Raw genomic sequence first — 22,382 nt, forward strand, 5'->3', positions numbered from 1 at the left:
ATATGTGTATCATGGTATTTTTGTAACTTATAGCGGTTCCACGGTATTTTTTTTTTTCAACACCACCACCCCCCTCAACTCATGTGACCCGCCAGCGCTGTTCTGCTCCCCCCCCCCAATTAATGATCAGCCCAGCAGGGCACTACTCACATATGTCACCCGCAAGCACTGCCCTCCTCCTCTTTGTTGGGGGCCACCGGCGCTGGAACTCTATACTGTACGCCAGTGGTCTCCAACCTGCGGACCTCCAGCTGTTGCAAAACTACAACTCCCAGCATGCCCGGACAGCCGTTGGCTGTCCGGGCATGCTGGGAGTTGTAGTTTTGCAACAGCTGGAGGTCCGCAGGTTGGAGACCACTGCTGTACGCTGTATCCCTATGCCCGGGCTGCAAAAGATAAACAGCCGTTGGCTGTCCGGGCATGCTGGGAGTTGTAGTTTTGCAACATCTGGAGGTCCGCAGGTTGGAGACCACTGGCGTACAGTATAGAGTTCCAGCGCAGGCGGCCCCCAACAAAGAGGAGGAGGGCAGTGTTTGCGGATGACATATGTGAGTAGTGCCCTGCTGGGCTGATCATTAATTGGGAGGGAGCAGAACAGCGCTGGCGGGTCACATGATTAGGTGGGGGGGGGAGCAGAACAGAGCTGGCAGGTCAGATGATTAGGTGGGGGGGGTGGGGAGCAGAACAGCGCTGGCGGGTCAGATGATAAGGTGGGGGGGTGGGGAGCAGAACAGCGCTGGCGGGTCACATAGGATTAGTTCCCCGATGTGGGGACAGCGCTGCGCTGATAATTCATTCCCAAGGGGGAGGGGCCCAACCGGTATTGCGGTATGGGAAAAATTTATATTGTGCAGCCCAAAAATGTCGTTATTCGGTATGAACCGGTATACCTCGCAGCCCTACCTTCCAGTACTTATAAGCTGCTGTATGCTCCAAAGGAAGTTAAGTTGTTCTTTCCAGTCTGACCACAGTGCTCTCTGCTGACACCTCTGTCCATGTCAGGAACTGTCCAGAGTAGGTGCAAATCCCCCACAGCAAACCTCTTCTACTCTAGCAATAGCAAAGTGTACGCCCTGAGTATTTCCGGTCCCTGCCGCTCGCCGGACGGGACTGGACCGGGATGCCTGCTGAGATCGTTCATCGTCCTGAGTAGGGATCGACAGATATTGATTTTTTAGAGACGATACCGATAACCTGTGAACTGAACTTTCAGGCCGATAGCCGGTAACTTATACTGATATTCCGTGCATTTAAATTTTTTGGGGAAAAAAAAAAATTCTACACAAATATGCTGTCCATCTGCGCGTACTCCATTAACCGTGCGGTTTAATTAACAATATATTTTTATAATTCGGACATTTCCGCACGCGGCGATACCATATGTTTATTATATTTTTTATGGGAAAAGGGGGGTGATTCAAACTTTTATTAGGGAAGGGATTAAATGATCTTTATTTTCTTTTTTTGCAGTGTTATAGCTCCCATAAGGAGCTATAACACTGTACACACTGATCTTTTACACTGATCACTGCAAATCCATTGCTTTGCATTGATCAGTGTTATAGGCGGTCAATTGCTCAAGCCTGAATCTCAGGCTTGGAGCAATCAAATGCCGATCGGACGCGACGGAGGCAGGTGAGGGGACCTTCGCTCGCGTGCTAGCTGATCGGAACATCGCGATTTTATGGCGATGGGCCCGATCAGCCCGACTGAGCTGCCTGGAAGCTTTCACTTTCATTTTAGACGTGGCGATCAACTTTAAAGGGTTAATAGCGCGCGGCACAACGATCGGTGCCGCACGCTATTAGCCCAGGGTCCCGAGACTTCAAGACAGATTGGGGGCACACGCGCTGGATGCATTATTGGGAAGGTTAGATGCCGATACCGATAACTTACAAAATCGTGAATATCGGCCGATAACACTGACCAATCCGATAATCGGTCAATCCCTAGTCCTAAGGACCCCCCATATCGTCGATCGTCAATTCAGACCAGCGATTTGCAGCGATTCCGGTCCCCCGACGCTCTCCGGGCCGGGATCAGACCAGGTTTCCTGCTGAAATCATTCAGCAGGCATCCGGGCACATCGCCGAGGGTGGTCCTGAGGACCTCCAATATCGGCAAACGCCGCAGATCGCCGGTAAATACAAACCGGTGATCTGCAGCGATTCTGGGTCCTTGGGGGACATGTGACCCCATGACCCGAAAAAGCAGGATGATCAGTGGTGTAATTTACACCACTAATCATCATCTATACTGTCCTGGGAGGTGGCAGTATTTTTTTGTGGTGCAGGCGCTGTTTCACGGATTATAAGAGTCTTTTTTTTATTTTCTTTTGCACCAGTTAGGCGGTCCGTGCCACCAGTAGCAGGCCTGTGCTGTGTGCGGCCTGCCCCAACCCTGTCAGTGTTTTATCACTGATCGGCGTCTTTTTGGAGTTCAGGCGGGTGCTTTTTTCGGGTTGTAGCGTTTTTTTATTTTAATTTTTCGGATTTTTTGTGTGGGGGTCTCTGTACGTGCCACCAACCACTGTTCTGGGCTGAGTGGCTGGACCCCCACTTACTTCTGTGCCCCTTGCCGCCAACGCTTTTTTTTTTTTTGGCGCAGGGCTTTTTGCGCTAGAAGTCCTTCATTTCACCCCCCCCCCAAAAAAAAAAAAAAAAATTATTATTTTGTCTGCCATATTTTAGCAGCATTTTTCTTTGGTCCATGTATCATATTACTATGGGCAGGAATGAGAACACTAGATGGTTTGTGTTTTAGAAAGATTTATTACAAGCTATATTATAAAGAGCACCTCCACCTTTTTGGTCAGCTGGTGTAAGATATTTTTGCATCTATTGAAGACCAGACTCCAGGACGTCCGTCCGTGCAGGATAAAGTTTTCTTATGAGGTGACAGCGGGTTTGTACATTTGTCTATTTTTTTTCCCCATGTAGGTTCAGCATTTCATAATTCTCATAAATCGAGAATGCCACAGCATTTTTGGCCCAAAAATAAATAAATGGTGCCATGCGGCGAGTATGTCATTTCCTTGGTCATTTTTGGACAGAATTGCAGTGTCTGTTCCCAGCCTAGAAAGTATGGATCTGGCAGACTACGTTTTTTTCTTTCTTTTTTATAAATTTTTTTTTAACCCACCATGTGACTAGGTAAATCACCGTGCATTGCAACAATAAATCATTTATTTCAAATATGTTTAAGGCAAACAACGAAAAAAATAAAATCTTATAAAACCTGGTAAATTTGGGTCCTTTCCCTGGATCACATGAACCAATAAAATCCCAGCCTGACTTGTTCCTTTGGCGTTATAGGTGCTCCCTCTTCCAGGTATTACTTACATGGTCCTTGAGGACTAGGAGGTCCCCAGTGACCTAAGCTCAGGCATTGGCAGGTACCTCCAAGAAGGAGTAGGCCATCCATATCAGCAGGGGTCATGTAAGTCAACTTGGGGTATAGGCACCAGCCATTACACTTAAAGGGGTACTCTGGCGCTAAGACATCTTATCCCCTATCCAAAGGATAGGGGATAAGATGCCTGACCGTGGGGGTCCCGCCGCTGGGGACCCCCGTGATCTTCCACGCCGCACCCTGTTAGCATCAGCACCCGGAGCGTGCTCGCTTCGGGTCTGATTACTAGCGATCACAGGGATGGAGCATAGTGACGTCACGGCTCCACCGCGTGTGATGTCACGGCTCCGCCCCCTCAATGTAAGCCTATGGAGGGGGGCGTGGAGCTGATGCTAACAGGGTGCGGCATGGAAGATCACGGGGGTCCCCAGCAGCAGGACCCCCGCAGTCAGGCATCTTATCCCCTATCCTATAAGATGAGATGTCTTAGTGCCGGAGTACCCCTTTAAAGGGGTACTCCATGGAAAAAATGTTATTCTTTTTTTAAATCAACTGGTGCCAGAAAGTTAAACAGATTTGTAAATTACTTCTATTAAAAAATCTTAATTCTTCCAGTACTTATAAGCTGCTGTTATCATCCACAGGAAGTTCTTTTCTTTTTGAATTTCCTTTCTGTCTGACCACAGTGCTCTCTCTGGTGACACCTCTGTCCATGTCAGGAAATGTCCGGAGCAGGAGAGGTTTGCTATGGGGATTTGCTCCTACTCTGGACAGTTCCTAAAGTGGACAGAGGTGTCAGCAGAGAGCACTGTGGTCAGACTGAAAGGAAATTCAAAAAGAAAAGAACTTCCTGTGGATGATAACAGCAGCTTATAAGTACTGGAAGGATTAAGATTTTTTTAATAGAAGTAATTGACAAATCTGTTTAACTTTCTAGCACCAGTTCAAAAAGTTTTCCCCCCAGAGTACCCCTTTAAGAAGAAGACATTAAAGCAGACACAGTCCTTGGTCTTACCAAGTGGTCTTCAAACTGTGGCCCTCCAGATGTTGCAAAACTACAACTCCCAGCGTGCCCGGACAGCCGTTGGCTGTCCGGGCACGCTGGGAGTTGTAGTTTTGCAACATCTGGAGGGCCACAGTTTGGAGACCACTGGACTCTAACCTATATCTTTTGTCTTTCCTACTCCAAACACAATCTCAGTCACAGCACAGCTCCAGATCCCGGGCCGGCCAATCGGCACCTGTCCGGGCGCATCGCGAAGCATCACCATCTTCACCGCCAAGGTTTAGAATGAGAGTCCAGAGTTCTCATAGTTTACTCGGAAGTCAGGCTGTACGTTCAGCATAGAACAGACCTGTAAAAAAAAAAAAAAAAAATTGTTACAATGGAGATTAAATAAAGTTAAATGTCTCAAATTTTTCCCGCAGGACCACAGGATCTCAGGGACAGTTTACAGGACAAGAGGGGCAAATTATGGCGGTGCTGTTCATGGGAAAAAAACAGCAGCTATGTTAAAGAAGCACTACAATTAAATTTTTGCCCATATAATGCACACTTGCCATGCCTTGTCCTACAGCGCTATTTTATTTATTTGCAAGCGCAGCTGCATCTATGCGTTTCATTACTCTTGGTCATGTGATCACTGGCCTGACTCCAAATCTTTCAGTGCCTAATGGTCACAACAGGATGTCAGTCTTAAGTCTGACATCATCACCTACCAGATCAATCTGCTATCTCTATGGGATCAGGATATATAGCAGTTATACAACTTCCTTGAGGGCCTGTTCACACGTTGCATTTCTTGATTTTTTTTGGCTTTCTTGATTTCTTGCTTTTTTTCACTAAGGTTTTGGCCAAATCATGGCAAAAATTGAGATATTGGATCGCAATTGTGTAAAATATGGTAGCTGCTGTCGCCCTACCTCCGAACACGCTTCCTCCTGCTGCACCTCCTGTTACTCCTGCCAGCCTCCTCCCTGCAGCGCCTCCTCTCAACCCTCCTCCCTGCTGCGCCTCCTCTGAACCCTCCTCCCTGCTGCGCCTCCTCTCAACCCTCCTCCCTGCTGCGCCTCCTCTCAACCCTCCTCCCTGCTGCGCCTCCTCTCAACCCTCCTCCCTGTTGCGCCTCCTCTCAACCCTCCTCCCTGCTGCGCCTCCTCTCAACCCTCCTCCCTGCTGCGCCTCCTCTCAACCCTCCTCCCTGCTGCGCCTCCTCTCAACCCTCCTCCCTGCTGCGCCTCCTCTCAACCCTCCTCCCTGCTGCGCCTCCTCTCAACCCTCCTCCCTGCTGCGCCTCCTCTCACCCTCCTCCCTTCTGAACTGCTTGACTCCCCATAACCATTAACAATGAGGACTATGTAAAACGGGGTTCACACTGTGTGTTGGCATGTGTCATAGTTCACAATGGGGGGAGATTTATCAAAACCTGTGCAGAGGAAAAGTTGTCCAGTTGCCCATAGCAACCAATCAGATCGCTTCTTTCATTTTTTAACAAGGCCTCTGAAAAATGAAAGAAGCGAGCTGATTGGTTGCTATGGGCAACTCAGCAACTTTTCCTCTGGACAGGTTTTGATAAATCTCCCCCTATATGATTTGTGCAAGTTTTTTTTTCTCCTTTAGATGTCTAATTTAAATACATGTGATAATAGAAATATATATATATATATATATATATATAATATTTCTATGCTGAAAGCACATAGGACAGGTATCATCTCCATCACTCCCATCTCATCTCACTGCCACCGCTACAATGATCCGCACCGGATGCGATGGCGTTGTGTCTGTACAGCATGACCGATGAGGCCAGTGATTGGCTGCAATGTCACATGACCAATGAGAAAAACACGTGAGCAGAGGAGTGTTTTTTTTTTTTGTTTTTTTTTAAATCCCATTTCTGGGCCCTATGCAATTTTTAAAATTTTCTTTTTCTTTTAAAAAAGTCAGGGAAACCATTTGAGGATATGTAAATACTAGAGATGAGCGAACTTACAGTAAATTCGATTCGTCACGAACTTCTCGGCTCGGCAGTTGATGACTTTTCCTGCATAAATTAGTTCAGCTTTCCGGTGCTCCGGTGGGCTGGAAAAGGTGGATACAGTCCTAGGAGACTCTTTCCTAGGAATGTATCCACCTTTTCCAGCCCACCGGAGCACCTGAAAGCTGAACTAATTTACGCAGGAAAAGTCATCAACTGCCGAGCCGAGAAGTTCGTGACGAATAGAATTTACTGTAAGTTCGCTCATCTCTAGTAAATACAAAAAAAAAAAAAAAACGCCAAGTGGAATCCCAGCCTTACAGGTACAGACAGAGAAGTCATTTCTACAGTGCGGCACTTACCTGCTTCACTTTGCCCCGGATGGCAGCGAGCTCGTCCTGGAGTTTATCATGAGATGGGTCATCGGTGGGAAAGCTCTGAATCATTGTTATCAGGGAGTCGAGGGTCTTAATTTTTTTGCTAAATGAAATAATAAAAATGACATCAGAATTGACACAAAACATGGGCCACATAACCATGGTCCAAAACCATTTGCAATAAAAAGAGCACAAAGTAAATGACAGTAAAGTTCCTTTTCGTCCAGTATCCTTGGGACCCGTCAGGTGCCGGATTATCTGACGTTCCTCCACCTTTCTTGTCTTATAGCATTTCTCTGCTCAGTTTCTGTTCCCGGCCACTTAAAATTCTTTATTATACTGTACTATCAAACACTAGACCAGTGTTTCCCAGCCAGGGTGCCTCCAGTGGTGGCAAAACTACAACACCCAGCATGCCCGGACAGCCAACGGCTGTCCGGGCATGCTGGGAGTTGTAGTTTTGCCACTGCTGGAGGCACCCTGGTTGGGAAACGCTGCACTGGACTATAGGAATTATACTGTAAGGCGGCATTCACACCACGTTTTTGCAGTACAGTTCCCGTATACGTTTTCTATGTGAAAACCGTACGGAACCGTATTGAAAACCGTATGCATTGACTCTCCATTGAAAACCGTATGCCAAAAGATGCATCAGGTTGTGTCAGTTTTGCATCCTGTACGGTTTTGTCCGTTTTTTTTCCCGTACCCAAAACCGTAGTCTACCGTGTTTTTTGGTCCAGGTGAAAAGCCGTATTAAACCGAATACATTTTTTTTTTTTAACATGGGAGTCAATGGGAACCGTACAGAACTGTATGTGCGTACGGTTCCATCAGGTTTTCACCATACGGTTTTTGACTTTGCACAGTTTTTTTCTTGGAATTTCAATCAAACAAGTGAAACTTTATTCATAATGGAGTGAAAAGTTAAAAACGTATACGTTTTTTCTTAAAAATCGTATGCAACCAGACATCATTTTTTAAACCGTGTACGTTTTTTTTAACTATATACGGGTTAAAATTTGTACACACGTTTTGATAAAGTTTTGTCCGGTTTTGAGGAATCCGTTTTTCATCAAAAACCTGAAACGGGAACTGTATTGCAAAAACGTGGTGGGAATGCACCCTAGAATGCAAGATTTCACGCGCAAGATTTTCAGATTATAGACATTTTAAAAAGGATACGAACCTCAGTTTTTCGCCTGCGGAGGGAGAGAGGAGGAGTCTCCATGTAGACGCAAATCCCAGGTAACAACCCAGCTGTCAAAAAAACAGAGACATGGGTCAACTTAGCGATACAGCACTGGGACCCCCGCCCATCCAGAGAAGGGAGGGAAATTGTTCATGCATGTATCTGTGGCCCCCACTCCATTAATTCTCTACGAGGATTCTGAATATTGCCGAATTCCGCACCTCATTTGGGGGACAATTTTTCACCTATTCTTGGGATCTGTGGGGGGTTCTATTGGTCAGATCAGCTGCTTATCAGGATCTTGTCAGATCCTATTCATTAGTTTACCAGGCCTGTACAGCGCCATACATTGGCTAGTGGTGGTCAGGGCCAGCGCTGCCTATAGGCAAAATAGGCAGCTGCCTAGAGCGCACTCTTGATGGGGGGCGCCACTCTGCCCGCAGCAATAAAGTTAGCCCCATCCAGAAAAACCACCGGAGATTACATGAGGAGGAGGTTTGTTAACTATTTCACCCCAGTAGTAAGGTGATTACGTAAGGAGTGGGTTTGTTACAGTGTGTCACCCCAGTAGTAAGGAGATTACATGAGGAGGAGGTTTGTTACAGTGTGTCACCCCAGTAGTAAGGAGATTACATGAGGAGGAGGTTTGTTACAGTGTGTCACCCCTGTAGTAAGGAGATTACATGAGGAGGAGGTTTGTTACAGTGTGTTACCCCAGTAGTAAGGCGATTACATGAGGAGGAGGTTTGTTACAGTGCGTCACCGCAGTAGTAAGGAGATTACATGAGGAGGGGGTTTGTTACACTGTGTCAACCCAGTAGCAAGGAAATTACATGAGGAGGGGGTTTGTTACAATGTTTCACCCCAGTAGTAAGGAGATTACATGAGGAGAGGATTTGTTACAGTGTGTCACCCCAGTAGTTAGGAAATTACATGAGGAGGAGGTTTGTTACAGTGTGTCAACCCAGTAGTAAGGTGATTACATGAGGAGGAGGTTTGTTACAGTGTGTCACCCCAGTAGTAAGGAGATTACATGAGGAGTGGGTTTGTTACAATGTTTCACCCCAGCAGTAAGGAGATTACATGAGGAGGAGGTTTGTTACAGTGTGTCACCCCAGTAGTAAGGAGATTACACGAGTAGAGGTTTGTTACAGTGTGTCACCCCAGTAGTAAGGAGATTACATGAGGAGGAGGTTTGTTACAGTGTGTCACCCCAGTAGTAAGGAGATTACATGAGGAGGAGGTTTGTTACAGTGTGTCACCCCAGTAGTAAGGAGATTATATGAGGAGGAGGTTTGTTACAGTGTGTCACCCCAGTAGTAAGGAGATTACATGAGCAGGAGGTTTGTTACAGTGTGTCACCCCAGTAGTAAGGAGATTACACGAGTAGAGGTTTGTTACAGTGTGTCACTACAGTAGTAAGAAGATTACACGAGTAGAGGTTTGTTACAGTGTGTCACCCCAGTAGTAAGAAGATTACATGAGTAGAGGTTTGTTACAGTGTGTCACCCCAGTAGTAAGGTAATCACATGAGAAGGAGTTTTGTTAATGTGTCAACCCAGTAGTAAGGTGGGGCGTGTCAAAGGGCGATGTCAAGGGGCGGCCAAATGAGCTTTCACCTAGGGTGGCAAAAATCCTTGCACCAGGCCTGGTGGTGGTACCTGGTACTGCAGCTCTCTATAGCAAGTGAACAGAACAGAGCTGCAAAACTGGGTAGAGCAGCGACCCATCACATGGCTTTGTGTCTGCAGCCCCTTCTGCTGAATCTGCCCCGCTCTGATTTGGAAATATGGTTTACGTACCTGAGACTGAGTTTTCTATAGAATATTTTATCTCCCATCAATGCTAGAATTAAGGAATTCTACATATATATATATATATATATATATATACACACACACACACAGATAATAGAGACAACCATGTATAACACAGTGAGGCACAGTAAGAGTTAACCCTGCACTGATGGGTGGCTGGGAGGGCGGTGTAGTAAGGGAGCACGGAGTTCTGACAAGATATCGCCATCCGGTGTCAGCACACTAAACCTGCGAGTCACAAGACCAGAGATGACTGAGGAAATTACTTTTCCCAAAGGTTCTTGTGTGTAGTCATCCACTCTATGACCGGCGGCCGCTCAGATATATATGTACACGCTTCTGGACTGTAAGATAATGGGAGTATTAGGGTTGGATGACAACAAGTCACACCCCGTCCGACACAGCTCAACTCTCACGTACAGTCGAGTATTTACAACTGACCTTTGATACAGTAGAGCTCATAAGTTTGCATACCCTTGGAGAAGGGGTAATATATGGACCAATTTTAAAGAAAACATGGCAACAAATAAAATATGACCTCTGATCAAAAGTCTTCATTCCCTTATTCCCCCTTAGTTCTTAAAAGGGGTATTCCGGCCAAAGACATCTTATCCCCCCCCGAGATCTCCGTGCAGAACCCACATTCTATGTTTCCGGGACTGGAGATGTGACGTCACGCCACGCCCCCTCCATTCATGTCTATGCGAGGGGGCGTGACGGCCGTCACGCCCCCTCCCATAGACATGAATGGAGGGGGCGTGGCGTGATGCCACGTCTCCCGTGGCGGAAACCCAGCATTCTAAACATACTGTTTAGAATGTCGGGTGCTGCGCGGAGATCACGGGGGTCCCAGCGGCGCCCCCCCCCCCCCCTCTGCGATCAGACATCTTAGCCCCTATCCTTTACATAGGGGATAAGATGTCTTTGGCCAGAATACCCCTTTAAGAACTATCTAAAGGATAGGGGATAAAATGTCTGATCGCAGAGGGGGGGGGGGGGGGGGCGCCGCTGGGACCCCCGTGATCTCCGCACAGAACCCGACATTCTAAACAGTATGTTTAGAATGCTGGGTTTCCGCGGCGGGAGACTTGATATCACGCCACGCCCCCTCCATTCACGTCTATGCAAGGGGTCGTGACGGCTGTCACGCCCCCTCGCATAGACATGAATGGAGGGGGCGTGGCGTGGCATCACTAGGAGGCGTGACATCACGTCTCCAGTCCCGGAAACAAAGATTTCCGAGACTCAAGCAGCAGCCCAACATAGAATGTGGGTGCTGCACGGAGATGGGGGGGGGGATAAGATGTCTTTGGCTGGAATACCCCTTTAAGAGTTATCCAGCATTAAAAAAAAAATGGATCCCCCTTATCACTCCCTTGTATGTTCCATCCCCAGTGTTGCAGCTCGAACATTAGGGGGGACGGATGTGGCTTGGTGGGGGCAGGCACTGTTATCAGAGGCCCATTGTAAGAGCCGCTGTTGTATGTTCAGAAAGGTATTAGATTGGACTGCAAGGGGGCCACCATGGCTAGAACACACAAGGAGGCAGCAGCCCGGACCAGAAAATAGAGGTGGCCAGTGTGACAGTGGCCCCACTTATTGTTCCAGGAACACTGCCCCCCTTTAAAAGGGGTTACTCCGGTGGGAAAAAAAATAAAATAAAAAATGGTTTTCAAATCAACTGACTCCAGAAGGTTAAAAAGATTTGTAAATTACTTATATTTAAAGATCTTATCCCTTCCAGTACTTATCAGCTGCTGTATACTACAGAGAAATTTGTAAAGTTCTTTCCAGTCTGACCACAGTGCTCTCTGCTGCCGCCTCTGACCGTCTCAGGAACTGTCCAGAGCAGGAGAGGTTTTCTATGGGAATTTGCTTCTAATCTGGACAGTTCCTGACATGGACAGAGGTGGCAGCAGAGAGCACTATGGTCAGACTGGAAAGAACTGCACAATTTTCTCTGTAGTATACGGCAGCTGATAAGTACTAGAAGGATTAAGATTTTTTTTTTTTATAGAAGTAATTTACAAATCGGTTTAACTTTCTGGCATTGGTTGATTTGAAAACATTTGTTTTCCCACTAGTTTCCACCGGAGTACCTCTTTAATGTTCCATCCACAGAGTTCGCTTGTTTTACATATTCAAGACATGATTGTTGGTTCAGTGATGCCAACATGGACTGGCATACAGACACTGTGCTTGGGCAAGTCACACACAACTGCGCAGGGAACAGAATCAAACATGGCTCCCACAGCCATCCCTGAACCACCAATGAACCCAGAAGAAAAGGGTCCCCATCCAGGAAGGCTCGCAGGATCTCTCGGAGACATTCTTGCAGAAAACGAGCATATGCGGTTTAAATGGCGTCATGTGGGTTTACTGTGACACGTGGCCTCACTGTATGGGGGGTGAAGCCCCAGCCCATAGGAAATGGAGAACCTACGATACCTGCGACTTACCTCAGATCCAGCACTTGCCCCATATGCGGCTCCATACTGTTTGCCTTCTGCCTCACCGACATGATTTCCTTCAGCAAAGCCCTCTTCATATCCTTCGCCACGGTACCTACAAGCGTCACACAGTAACAATAAGATTACACAGCCGAGAAACTGTGAAGGTTTTATCAAGTGCTAATGTTCTGCAGGGCATATACACTCCTGCCGTAAATGTTAGCACCGCAGAAATTTTACTAGAAAATGAAGTATTTCTCACAGGAAAGGATTGCAGTGACACATGTTTATTCCCTTTGTGTGTATTGGAACTAAACCAAAAAGCTCCAAACTCCAAAAATGGTCTGGACAAAATTATTGGCACCCTTAACTTAATATTTGGTTGCACACCCTTAGGAAAAATATAACCATCAATAAGCTTCTTACACCTCTCAGCCGGAATGTTGGACCACTCTTCCTTTACAAACTGCTCCAGGTCTCTCTTATTGGAAGGTGCCTTTTCCCAACAGCAATTTTAAGATCTCTCCACAGGTGATCAATGGGATTTAGATCTGGACTCATTGCTGCCACTTCAGAACTCTCCAGCGCTTTGTAGTCATCCATTTCTGGGACCTTTTTGACATATGTTTGGGGTCATTGTCCTGCTGGAAGACCCAAGATCTCGGAAGCATACCCAACTTTCTGACATTGGGCTGTACAGTGCAACCCAAAATCCATTGGTAATCCTCAGATTTCATGATGCCTTGTACACATTCAAGGCCCCCAGTGCCAGAGGCAGCAAAACAACCCCAAAACATCACTGACCTCCACCATATTTCACTGTAGGTACTGTGTTCTTTTCTTTGTAGGCCTCATTCTGTTTTCGGTAAACAGTAGAATGATGGGCTTTACCAAAAAGCTCTATCTTGGTCTCATCTGTCCACAAGACGTTATCCCAGAAGGATTTTGCCTTACTCAAGTTCATTTTGGTCTTGCTTTTTTATGTCTCTGTGTCAGCAGTGAGGTCCTCCTGGGTCTCCTGCCATAGCATTTCATTTCATTTAAATGTCGACAGATAGTTCACACTGACACTGATGCTCCCTGAGCCTGCAGGACAACTTGAATATCTTTTGGAACTTGTTTGGGGCTGCTTATCCACCATCCGGACTATCCTGCGTTGACACCTTTCATCAATTTTTCTCTTCCGTCCACGCCCAGGGAGATTAGCTACAGTGCCATGGGTTGCAATCTTCTTGATAATGTTGATAACTGTGGACAAAGGCAAATCTAGATCTCTAGTGATGGACTTGAAATCCTTGAGATTGTTGATATTTTTCCATAATTTTGGATCTTGAGGCCTCAGACATTTATCTTCTCCTCTTTCTGTTGTCCTTGGTTCGTGTGGCACACACAGACACACAATGCAAAGACTTAGTGAACTTCTCTCCTTTTTATCTAATTTTTATATTGCCCCCACCTGTTACTTGCCCCAGGTGAGTTTAAAGGAGCATCACATGCTTTAAACAATCTTATTTTTCCACGATTTTAAAAGGGTGCTAATAATTTTGTCCAGACCATTTTTGGAGTTTGGTGACATTATGTCCAATTTGCTTTTTTCCTCCCTTTTTTGGTTTAGTTCCAATACACACAAAGGGAATAAACATGTGTATAGCAAAACATGTGTTACTGTAATCCTTTCCTGTGAGAAAGACTTCATCTTCTAGAAAAAAATTCAGGGGTGCCAACATTTATGGACATGACTGTAGGACCCAACAAAGTCCCTTCTAATGGGTGAAGAACCTTCTGGGTCAGTCTACTTGCTGTAAGGTTGTGAACATAGTCAGATCTTAATAAAGTGGGGATTGGCCAGATGGTTGCAGCAAATCACCGCTCTCTGAGGGAAATATGAATGAGTGATGTTCTATTCACATCATTGAGATTTATCCCCCAGCCCCTGCAGTCTATACATCCCCCAGCCCCTGCAGTCTATACATCCCCCAGCCCCTGCAGTCTATACATCCCCCAGCCCCTGCAGTGTATACATCCCCAGCCCCTGCAGTCTATACATCCCCAGCCCCTGCAGTCTATACATCCCCAGCCCCTGCAGTCTATACATCCCCAGCCCCTGCAGTCTATACATCCCCAGCCCCTGCAGTCTATACATCCCCAGCCCCTGCAGTCTATACATCCCCAGCCCCTGCAGTCTATACATCCCCAGCCCCTGCAGTCTATACATCCCCAGCCCCTGCAGTCTATACATCCCCAGCCCCTGCAGTCTATACATCCCCAGCCCCTGCAGTCTATACATCCCCAGCCCCTGCAGTCTATACATCCCCAGCCCCTGCAGTCTATACATCCCCAGCCCCTGCAGTCTATACATCCCCAGCCCCTGCAGTCTATACATCCCCAGCCCCTGCAGTCTATACATCCCCAGCCCCTGCAGTCTATACATCCCCAGCCCCTGCAGTCTATACATCCCCAGCCCCTGCAGTCTATACATCCCCAGCCCCTGCAGTCTATACATCCCCAGCCCCTGCAGTCTATACATCCCCAGCCCCTGCAGTCTATACATCCCCAGCCCCTGCAGTCTATACATCCCCAGCCCCTGCAGTCTATACATCCCCAGCCCCTGCAGTCTATACATCCCCAGCCCCTGCAGTCTATACATCCCCAGCCCCTGCAGTCTATACATCCCCAGCCCCTGCAGTCTATACATCCCCAGCCCCTGCAGTCTATACATCCCCAGCCCCTGAAGTCTATACATCCCCAGCCCCTGCAGTCTATACATCCCCAGCCCCTGCAGTCTATACATCCCCAGCCCCTGCAGTCTATACATCCCCAGCCCCTGCACTCTATACATCCCCAGCCCCTGCAGTCTATACATCCCCAGCTCCTGCAGTCTATACATCCCCAGCCCCTGCACTCTATACATCCCCAGCCCCTGCAGTCTATACATCCCCAGCCTCTGCAGTCTATACATCCCCAGCCCCTGCAGTCTATACATCCCCAGCCTCTGCAGTCTATACATCCCCCAGCCCCTGCAGTCTATACATCCCCAGCCCCTGCAGTCTATACATCCCCAGCCCCTGAAGTCTATACATCCCCAGCCCCTGCAGTCTATACATCCCCAGCCCCTGCAGTCTATACATCCCCAGCCCCTGCAGTCTATACATCCCCAGCCCCTGCAGTCTATACATCCCCAGCCCCTGCAGTCTATACATCCCCAGCCCCTGAAGTCTATACATCCCCAGCCCCTGCAGTCTATACATCCCCAGCCCCTGCAGTCTATACATCCCCAGCCCCTGCAGTCTATACATCCCCAGCCCCTGCAGTCTATACATCCCCCAGCCCCTGCAGTCTATACATCCCCCAGCCCCTGCAGTCTATACATCCCCCAGCCCCTGCAGTCTATACATCCCCCAGCCCCTGCAGTCTATACATCCCCAGCCCCTGCAGTCTATACATCCCCAGCCCCTGCACTTTGTCATCCTCCCGAGTATAGTGCAGAGAAATGCGGAGCGCAGGAGAAAGCCGCTCCGCATCTCTGCAATAGAAAGGACGATCACAGTGGATTTCAGGAGTGATACCCACTGTGATCTGTCCTTTAACTGCAGGTACTACCACTCACACTCTGCTCCATGCTGGGAGTAGTAGTACCTGCATTAATAGACAGATTGCAGCAAGTGTCACTCCTGACACCGGCTGTGATCCTCCTGTACAATGTATAGATGCGGCGGCCGCTCTTCTATGGTCCCCTGCACTGACGTATACATACACCTATTCATATTTCCTGCAGAGAGCTGTGATTGGCTGGAACCATCTGACCAATCACAGCTCTCTGTGGGAAATAGGAACATGTGTATATATACACATGAGTGCAGGGGACCATAGAAGAGCGGCCGCCACATCTATACATTATACAGGAGGATCGCAACAGGCGATCTGTCAATTAGTACAGGTACTACTACTCCCATCATGGAACAGTGTGTTCCATGCTGGGAGTAGTAGTACTACCTAAAAAAATGTTTTAAAAAAAGTGAAAACACACACACACACTACATTTTTATTATTGTCGGCTACATTTTTATTGCACTGCCCGCCCACATGAATTGATTCCTGTTTAAAAATGAATTAAAATTTCGTAATAGAAAAGATAAATTTCGTTAAATACAATTTTTTCCATCACTACTGTATATTTTTTATTTATTTTTTTAATGATACCTTTTTTTTTATTAAAATTTCGTAGGGTATCTCCATCACTTTTTTGGATAGCTAAAGTCCAAAAAAGAATAAAAAACGCCGGCAAAAATGCCAAAGGTAAAACCAACATGGCGTTTTTCTTGCCGTTTTTGCGCTCCCATAGACTTCTATGGGGGAAAAAACGCCACGATTTCTGTGCAAAAAAAACGCCAAACTAGGTGTTTTGATAAATCAGCCTCTGAGCCCAAATTTGCTGAAAAACGATTAAAGAAAAAAAAAAAACGCTAAACTGAAAAACGCCAAGTGGATCTGGCATTTTGCAGTTTACTACTGACTTGTAGCTAACATCTGGACGCTGCGTTTTTTTTTCGCTGAAAATACGCCGTGCGGGAAAATTGGCATTTTTTTTTGCAAAAAAAATCCTCAGTGGAATTCCAGCTTTATGGAGACTTTGCTCTTGGGGTCTTTTTTGTAACCTTCTCCAGATCTAGGCCTCAGCAATATCCTGTATTTGAGCTCTACAGGCAGTTTTCGCTCCTCATGGCGTAGGTGTTTGCTCTGATGTACATTGTCAGCTGTAAAACCTTATATAGACAGGGTTTTGTCTTTCCAAATCTTGTCCATTCATCTGAGTTTACCACAGGTGACTCCAGCTGATGCAAAACTGCAACTCCCAGCATGCCCGGACAGCCTTTGGCTGTCCGGGCATGCTGGGTGTTGTAGTTTTGCCACCACTGGAGGCACACTGGTTGGGAAACACTGGTCTAGTGTTAATAGTACAGTATAATAAAGAATTTTAAGTGGCAGAGAGATGCGATAAGACAAGAAAAGCGGAGGATGGTCAGATAATCCGGCACCTGACGGGTCCCAAGGATACTGGACGAAAAGGAACTTTACTGACATTTACTTTGTGCTCTTTTTATTGCAAATGGGTTTGGATCTAGTTTTTACGTGGCTGACCAATATCTAATAGTAGAGATGAGCGAACTTACAGTAAATTCGATTCGTCACGAACTTCTCAGCTCGGCGGTTGCTGACTTTTCCTGCATAAATTAGTTCAGCTTTCCGGTGCTCCGTTGGGCTTGAAAAGGTGGATACAGTCCTAGGAAAGAGTCTCCTAGGACTGTATCCACCTTTTCCATCCCACCGGAGCACCTGAAAGCTGAACTAATTTATGCAGGATAAGTCATCAACTGCCGAGCTGAGAAGTTTGTGACGAATCGAATTTACTGTAAGTTCGCTCATCTCTAATCTAATAGCCTAGCACCCACACAGGACCATGTATTGTGTCAATTCTGATGTCATTTTTATTATTTAATTTAGCAAAAAAAAATTAAAGACTCTCGCCTGCCTGATAAAAAATTATTCAGCGCTTATTCCCACCGATGACCCCCTACCCTAAAAATCTGCTGACAGGTCCACAAGACAAACAAGATAAAAACCGAGGCAGATTCCCGCCATTTTTGTTCTCTGTAGTCACATGGGTGAGTATGGCGGTATGATATACACGTGAGGCGGGTAATATGCACAGTTATGTACTTTTTGGTATCTTTTCCCCTTATAACTACAGGGGATAGAATTAGAGCTTGATGCACTGATATGATAACATGAAGTCATTACTACAACAGATACAGATTGCTCTAATTGTCTATTGTGATCTGAATGTAGAAGTATTTGGGATACTGAGATCTATTGAAACGTAGATATATAGTGTTTGTGTAAGGCTGCATTCACATCTTGTTTTTACACTACGGGTGCTGGATCCGGCTGGGGGAGGGGCAAACCGGGCTCTCCCGTACCCCAGCCGGACCAGCGCTGAACTCCATTCACTTTAATGAGCCGACCGGACTCAAACGGTGACTCCGGTCGGATAATTTTTGACCCGTATCCAGTTTTGTGACCAGACCTAAAACCGTAGTATACTACGGTTTTAGGTCCGGTCAAAAAACTGGTGTCCCGTCACCAGTGTCCCCTCATCTCCCCCCCCCCCCCCCATGTCGCAGTCACCAGTATCTCCTCATCTGCCCCCCCCCCCCCGTGTCGCCGTCACCAGTCTCCTCATCTCCCCCCCCCTCCGTGTCGCCATCACCAGTGTCCCCTCATCTCCCCCCCCCCCCCGTGTTGCCGTCACCAGTGTCTCCTCATCTCCCCCCCCCGTGTCGCCGTCACCAGTGTCTCCTCATCTCCCCCCCCTTTTCGCCGTCACCAGTCTCCTCATCTACCCCCCGTGTCACAGTCACCAGTGTCCCCTCATCTCTCCCCCCCTGTGTCACAGTCACCAGTGTCCCCTCATCTCTCCCCCAATGTCGCCGTCACCAGTGTCTCCTCATCTCCTCCCCCGTGTCGCCGTCACCAGTGTCTCCTCATCTCCTCCCCCGTGTCGCCTCATCTCCCCCCCCTTGTCGCCGTCACCAGTCTCCTCATCTCCCCCCCGTGTCGCCGTCACCAGTCTCCTTATCTTCCCCCCCCCCCTCCGTGTCACCATCACCAGTGTCTCCTCATCTCTCCCCCCCCGTGTCAGTCACAAGTGTCCCCTCATCTATCCCCCCCGTGTCGCCGTCACCAGTGTCTCCTCATCTCTCCCCCCCCGTGTCAGTCACAAGTGTCTCCTCATCTCCCCCCCGTGTCGCCGTCACCAGTGTCTCCTCATCTCCCCCCGTGTCGTCGTCACCAGTGTCTCCTCATCTCCACCCCCCCCCGTGTCGCCGTCACCAGTGTCTCCTCATCTCCCCCCCGTGTCACAGTCAGTGTCCCCTCATCTCTTCCCGTGTCAGTCACCAGTGTCCCCTCATCTCTCCCCCCGTGTTGCAGTCACCAGTGTCCCCTCACCTCTCCCCCCCCGTGTCGCAGTCACCAGTGTCCCCTGACCTCTCCCCCCCCCCCGTGTCGCAGTCACCAGTGTCCCCTCATCTCTTCCCCCGTGTTGCAGTCACCAGTGTCCCCTCACCTCTCCCCCCCCCCCCCCCCGTGTCGCAGTCACCAGTGTCCCCTCATCTCTCCCTTATTAATCACCATGGAAACCTTTAATCCTGAATAACCCCCTTGCGGACTAAAGGGGAGATTTATCAAAACCTGTGTAGTACAGTAAGAGCGGTGCAGTCGCCCATAGTAAAGAATCAGATTTCTTTATTTTAAAAGAGGCCTGTGAAAAATGAAAGAAGGAATCTGGTTGCTAGGGGCAACTGCACCACTCTTACAGTACACAGGTTTTCATAAATGTCCCCCTAAGAACAGCCTAAATATCTCTTTCCTGTTTTGTGACCATGTATCAATGCCGGTAACATATATCAACAAGAAGGACCGTCTAGACTGGTTGCATTTGCAGCAAACCCTCAGCTGTAAGGTTTCCATTCTCTGCAGTAAACACTGAATGACTCTATTCACCGACAGCAAGCAGAGATCTTGATACAGGGAACCTATAAGGGGCGGGGCTATGACGTGTCTCTGCTGCCCCTAACAACCAATGACAGCATAGCTTCTTTCACTTTAAGAGAGTGAAATGTGAAATGAAAGCTGCACTGTGATTGGTTGCTATGGGCAACAGACAGCATTCCAGTTCTACCTATAATCCTGCATAGTTGCTGGATTCGGAGCAGCTAGGGGGCGCTCTTCCACTGCCCGTACACTCACCTCTCCTCGCTCATCACAATCCCTTCGAACAGATCGTCTGCGGACTCCATGCTGGAAGAAGAGGAACGAATATTACCGGAGCCTGTAGTGAGGGGGACACAAATCAAGGCACGGTACAGGAAGTAGGTGTACCTACACTTCCGGTGTCCGTCCTGCTCGCGGAATTTTTTTTTTTGAATGGGACTGATGTCACATGACGGGATTGAAATGGGCGGGGCTTCGTTTTCAGTCAACTTTAGGTAGAGGTCTGTGGCAGTGTTTCCCAAGCAGGGTGCCTCCAGCTGTGGCCAAACTACAACTCCCAGCATGCCCGGACAGCCTTCGGCTGTCCGGGCATGCTGGGAGTTGTAGTTTGGCCACAGCTGGAGGCACCCTGCTTGGGAAACACTGGTCTATGGGAAGGGGTGATGCTCTGCAGATAAGGGCTACTATAGGGGTGGAGGTTGAAGAGGGGGGATTGGTAGAGATGGTGTGATGCTCTGCATGGACAGGGGACTGATGCATTTGGGGGGTGATGCTCTGCACTGACAAGGAGTTGATGCATCTGGGGTGATGCTCTGCATTGACAGGGATTTAATGCATTGAGATTGATGCTCTGCACGGACAGGGATTTGGGGGGTGATGCTCTGCACGGACAGGGATTTGGGGGGGGGGGGTGATGCTCTGCATTGACAGGGATTTGATACATTTTGGGTAATGCTCTGCATGGATAGGGATCTGATGCATTTGGGGTTGAATACTCTGCACTGACAAGGATTTGATGCATCTGGGGTGATGCTCTGCATTGACAGGGATTTAATGCATTGAGAGTGATGCTCTGCACGGACAGGGATTTGGGGGGTGATACTCTGCACTAACAAGGATTTGATGCATCTGGGGTGATGCTCTGCATTGAGAGGGATTTAATGCATTGAGAGTGATGCATTGCATGGACAGGGATTTTGGGGGGTGATGCTCTGCACTAACAAGGATTTGATGCATCTGGGGGTGATGCTCTGCATTGACAGGAATTTAATGCATTGAGAGTGATGCTCTGCACGGACCGGGATTTGGGGCGATGCTCTGCACGGACAGGGATCTGATGCGGGGGTTATGCTCTGTCTGGGTAGGGATTTGGGGGCGATGCTTTGCATAAACAGGGATCAAATGTGGGGGTGATGCTCTGCATGGACATGGATCTGGAGCAGTTAGGGGTGATGCTCTGCATGAAGAGGAAATGGAGGCAACTTGAGCAGTAGTCTGCAGGGAGAGGGAACCAATGCTTTCAGGGTGACCAAAATGAAGAAGATCTAGGGGGAGATTTATCAAAACCCGTGCAGAGGGAAAAAAAATCGACCAGTCGCCCGTAGCAACCAATCAGATCGTCAATTTTTAAAACGGCCTTTGAAAAATAAAGAAGCTATCTGATTGGTTGCTATGGGCGACTGCTTCCTTTTACTCCGCACAGGTTTTGATAAATTGCCTGTTAAAGTGTTTAAGAAGCACTTGTGTGTGTGTATATATATAAATATATTGCTTATATAGTGCAGCACAGGCTCTTAGAGAATACGGTAGAGGTTCTTGTGTATGCCTTGTGCCTACCTGTTTTAGCTAATGTGGCAAGCATGGGGTTTCAGGCATATTGGTTTGGTCAGTGAAATGATTTAATAATGCCTCTATTTTTGGGGTCAAAATGACCTATTTCCCAGTGGCTTGAATGAGGTTTATATAGATAGTATTATAAAATTAAAACTTATATATGTAGGCACCTTATATAGAAAATTACCCCTTACAAATTTTGTTGCTCAGTGCTATTTGGGGGTCACATATATCTGTGCACCACTTCTGTCGTGTGGTCGCCCAATTGCAGTCCCGAATTTACCCTTAGAACACCATCCACAGGGAACCACAAAACTACAAGACAGTGTCTGCAAATGAATGAAATCTGAACTGTTAGGCTATGTTCACACGGGGAAATGTCCGCACAGAAAATGTCCAAGCGCAAATCAACATGACAGTGCTGGAACCGCTCGGATGTCTCATAGACGGCAATGCATTTCCTTGCAGAATCCACAGAAAGAATAGACCTGTCTATTCTTTCTGCAGACATCAGAATTAGAGATGAGCGAACTTACAGTAAATTTGATTCGTCACGAACTTCTCGGCTCGGCAGTTGATGACTTTTCCTGCATAAATTAGTTCAGCTTTCCGGTGGGCTGGAAAAGGTCCTAGGAGACTCTTTCCTAGGAATGTATCCACCTTTTCCAGCCCACCGGAACACCTGAAAGCTGAACTAATTTACGCAGAAAAAGTCATCAACTGCCGAGCCGAGAAGTTCGTGATGAATCGAATTTACTGTAAGTTCGCTCATCTCTAATCAGAAACAGAAATTCTGCCATGTGAACAGTGCAGCAGATTCCCATTGAAATCAA

The 22,382-nt window shown here is 47.6% G+C and overlaps 2 protein-coding genes across 2 annotated transcripts in view; one reads left to right on the forward strand and one right to left on the reverse strand.

The window, feature by feature from the left end:
* The window catches only part of CCND1 (cyclin D1), a 177,362-nt gene that overhangs the window by 101,478 nt on the left and 53,502 nt on the right, over positions 1 to 22,382 (forward strand). The window lies entirely within an intron of this gene.
* Positions 4,475 to 20,122, reverse strand: LTO1 (LTO1 maturation factor of ABCE1). The gene is made up of 5 exons (XM_056527581.1): positions 19,972 to 20,122; positions 12,172 to 12,277; positions 7,893 to 7,963; positions 6,692 to 6,809; positions 4,475 to 4,706 (listed from the first exon to the last, which is right to left on the reverse strand). The coding sequence occupies exons 1-5, from the start codon at positions 20,019 to 20,021 to the stop codon at positions 4,638 to 4,640; spliced, it is 414 nt and encodes a 137-aa protein (XP_056383556.1). The 5' UTR covers positions 20,022 to 20,122; the 3' UTR covers positions 4,475 to 4,637.

The sequence above is a fragment of the Hyla sarda genome, chromosome 6, assembly GCF_029499605.1.
Source record: "Hyla sarda isolate aHylSar1 chromosome 6, aHylSar1.hap1, whole genome shotgun sequence".
Taxonomy (NCBI): domain Eukaryota; kingdom Metazoa; phylum Chordata; class Amphibia; order Anura; family Hylidae; genus Hyla; species Hyla sarda.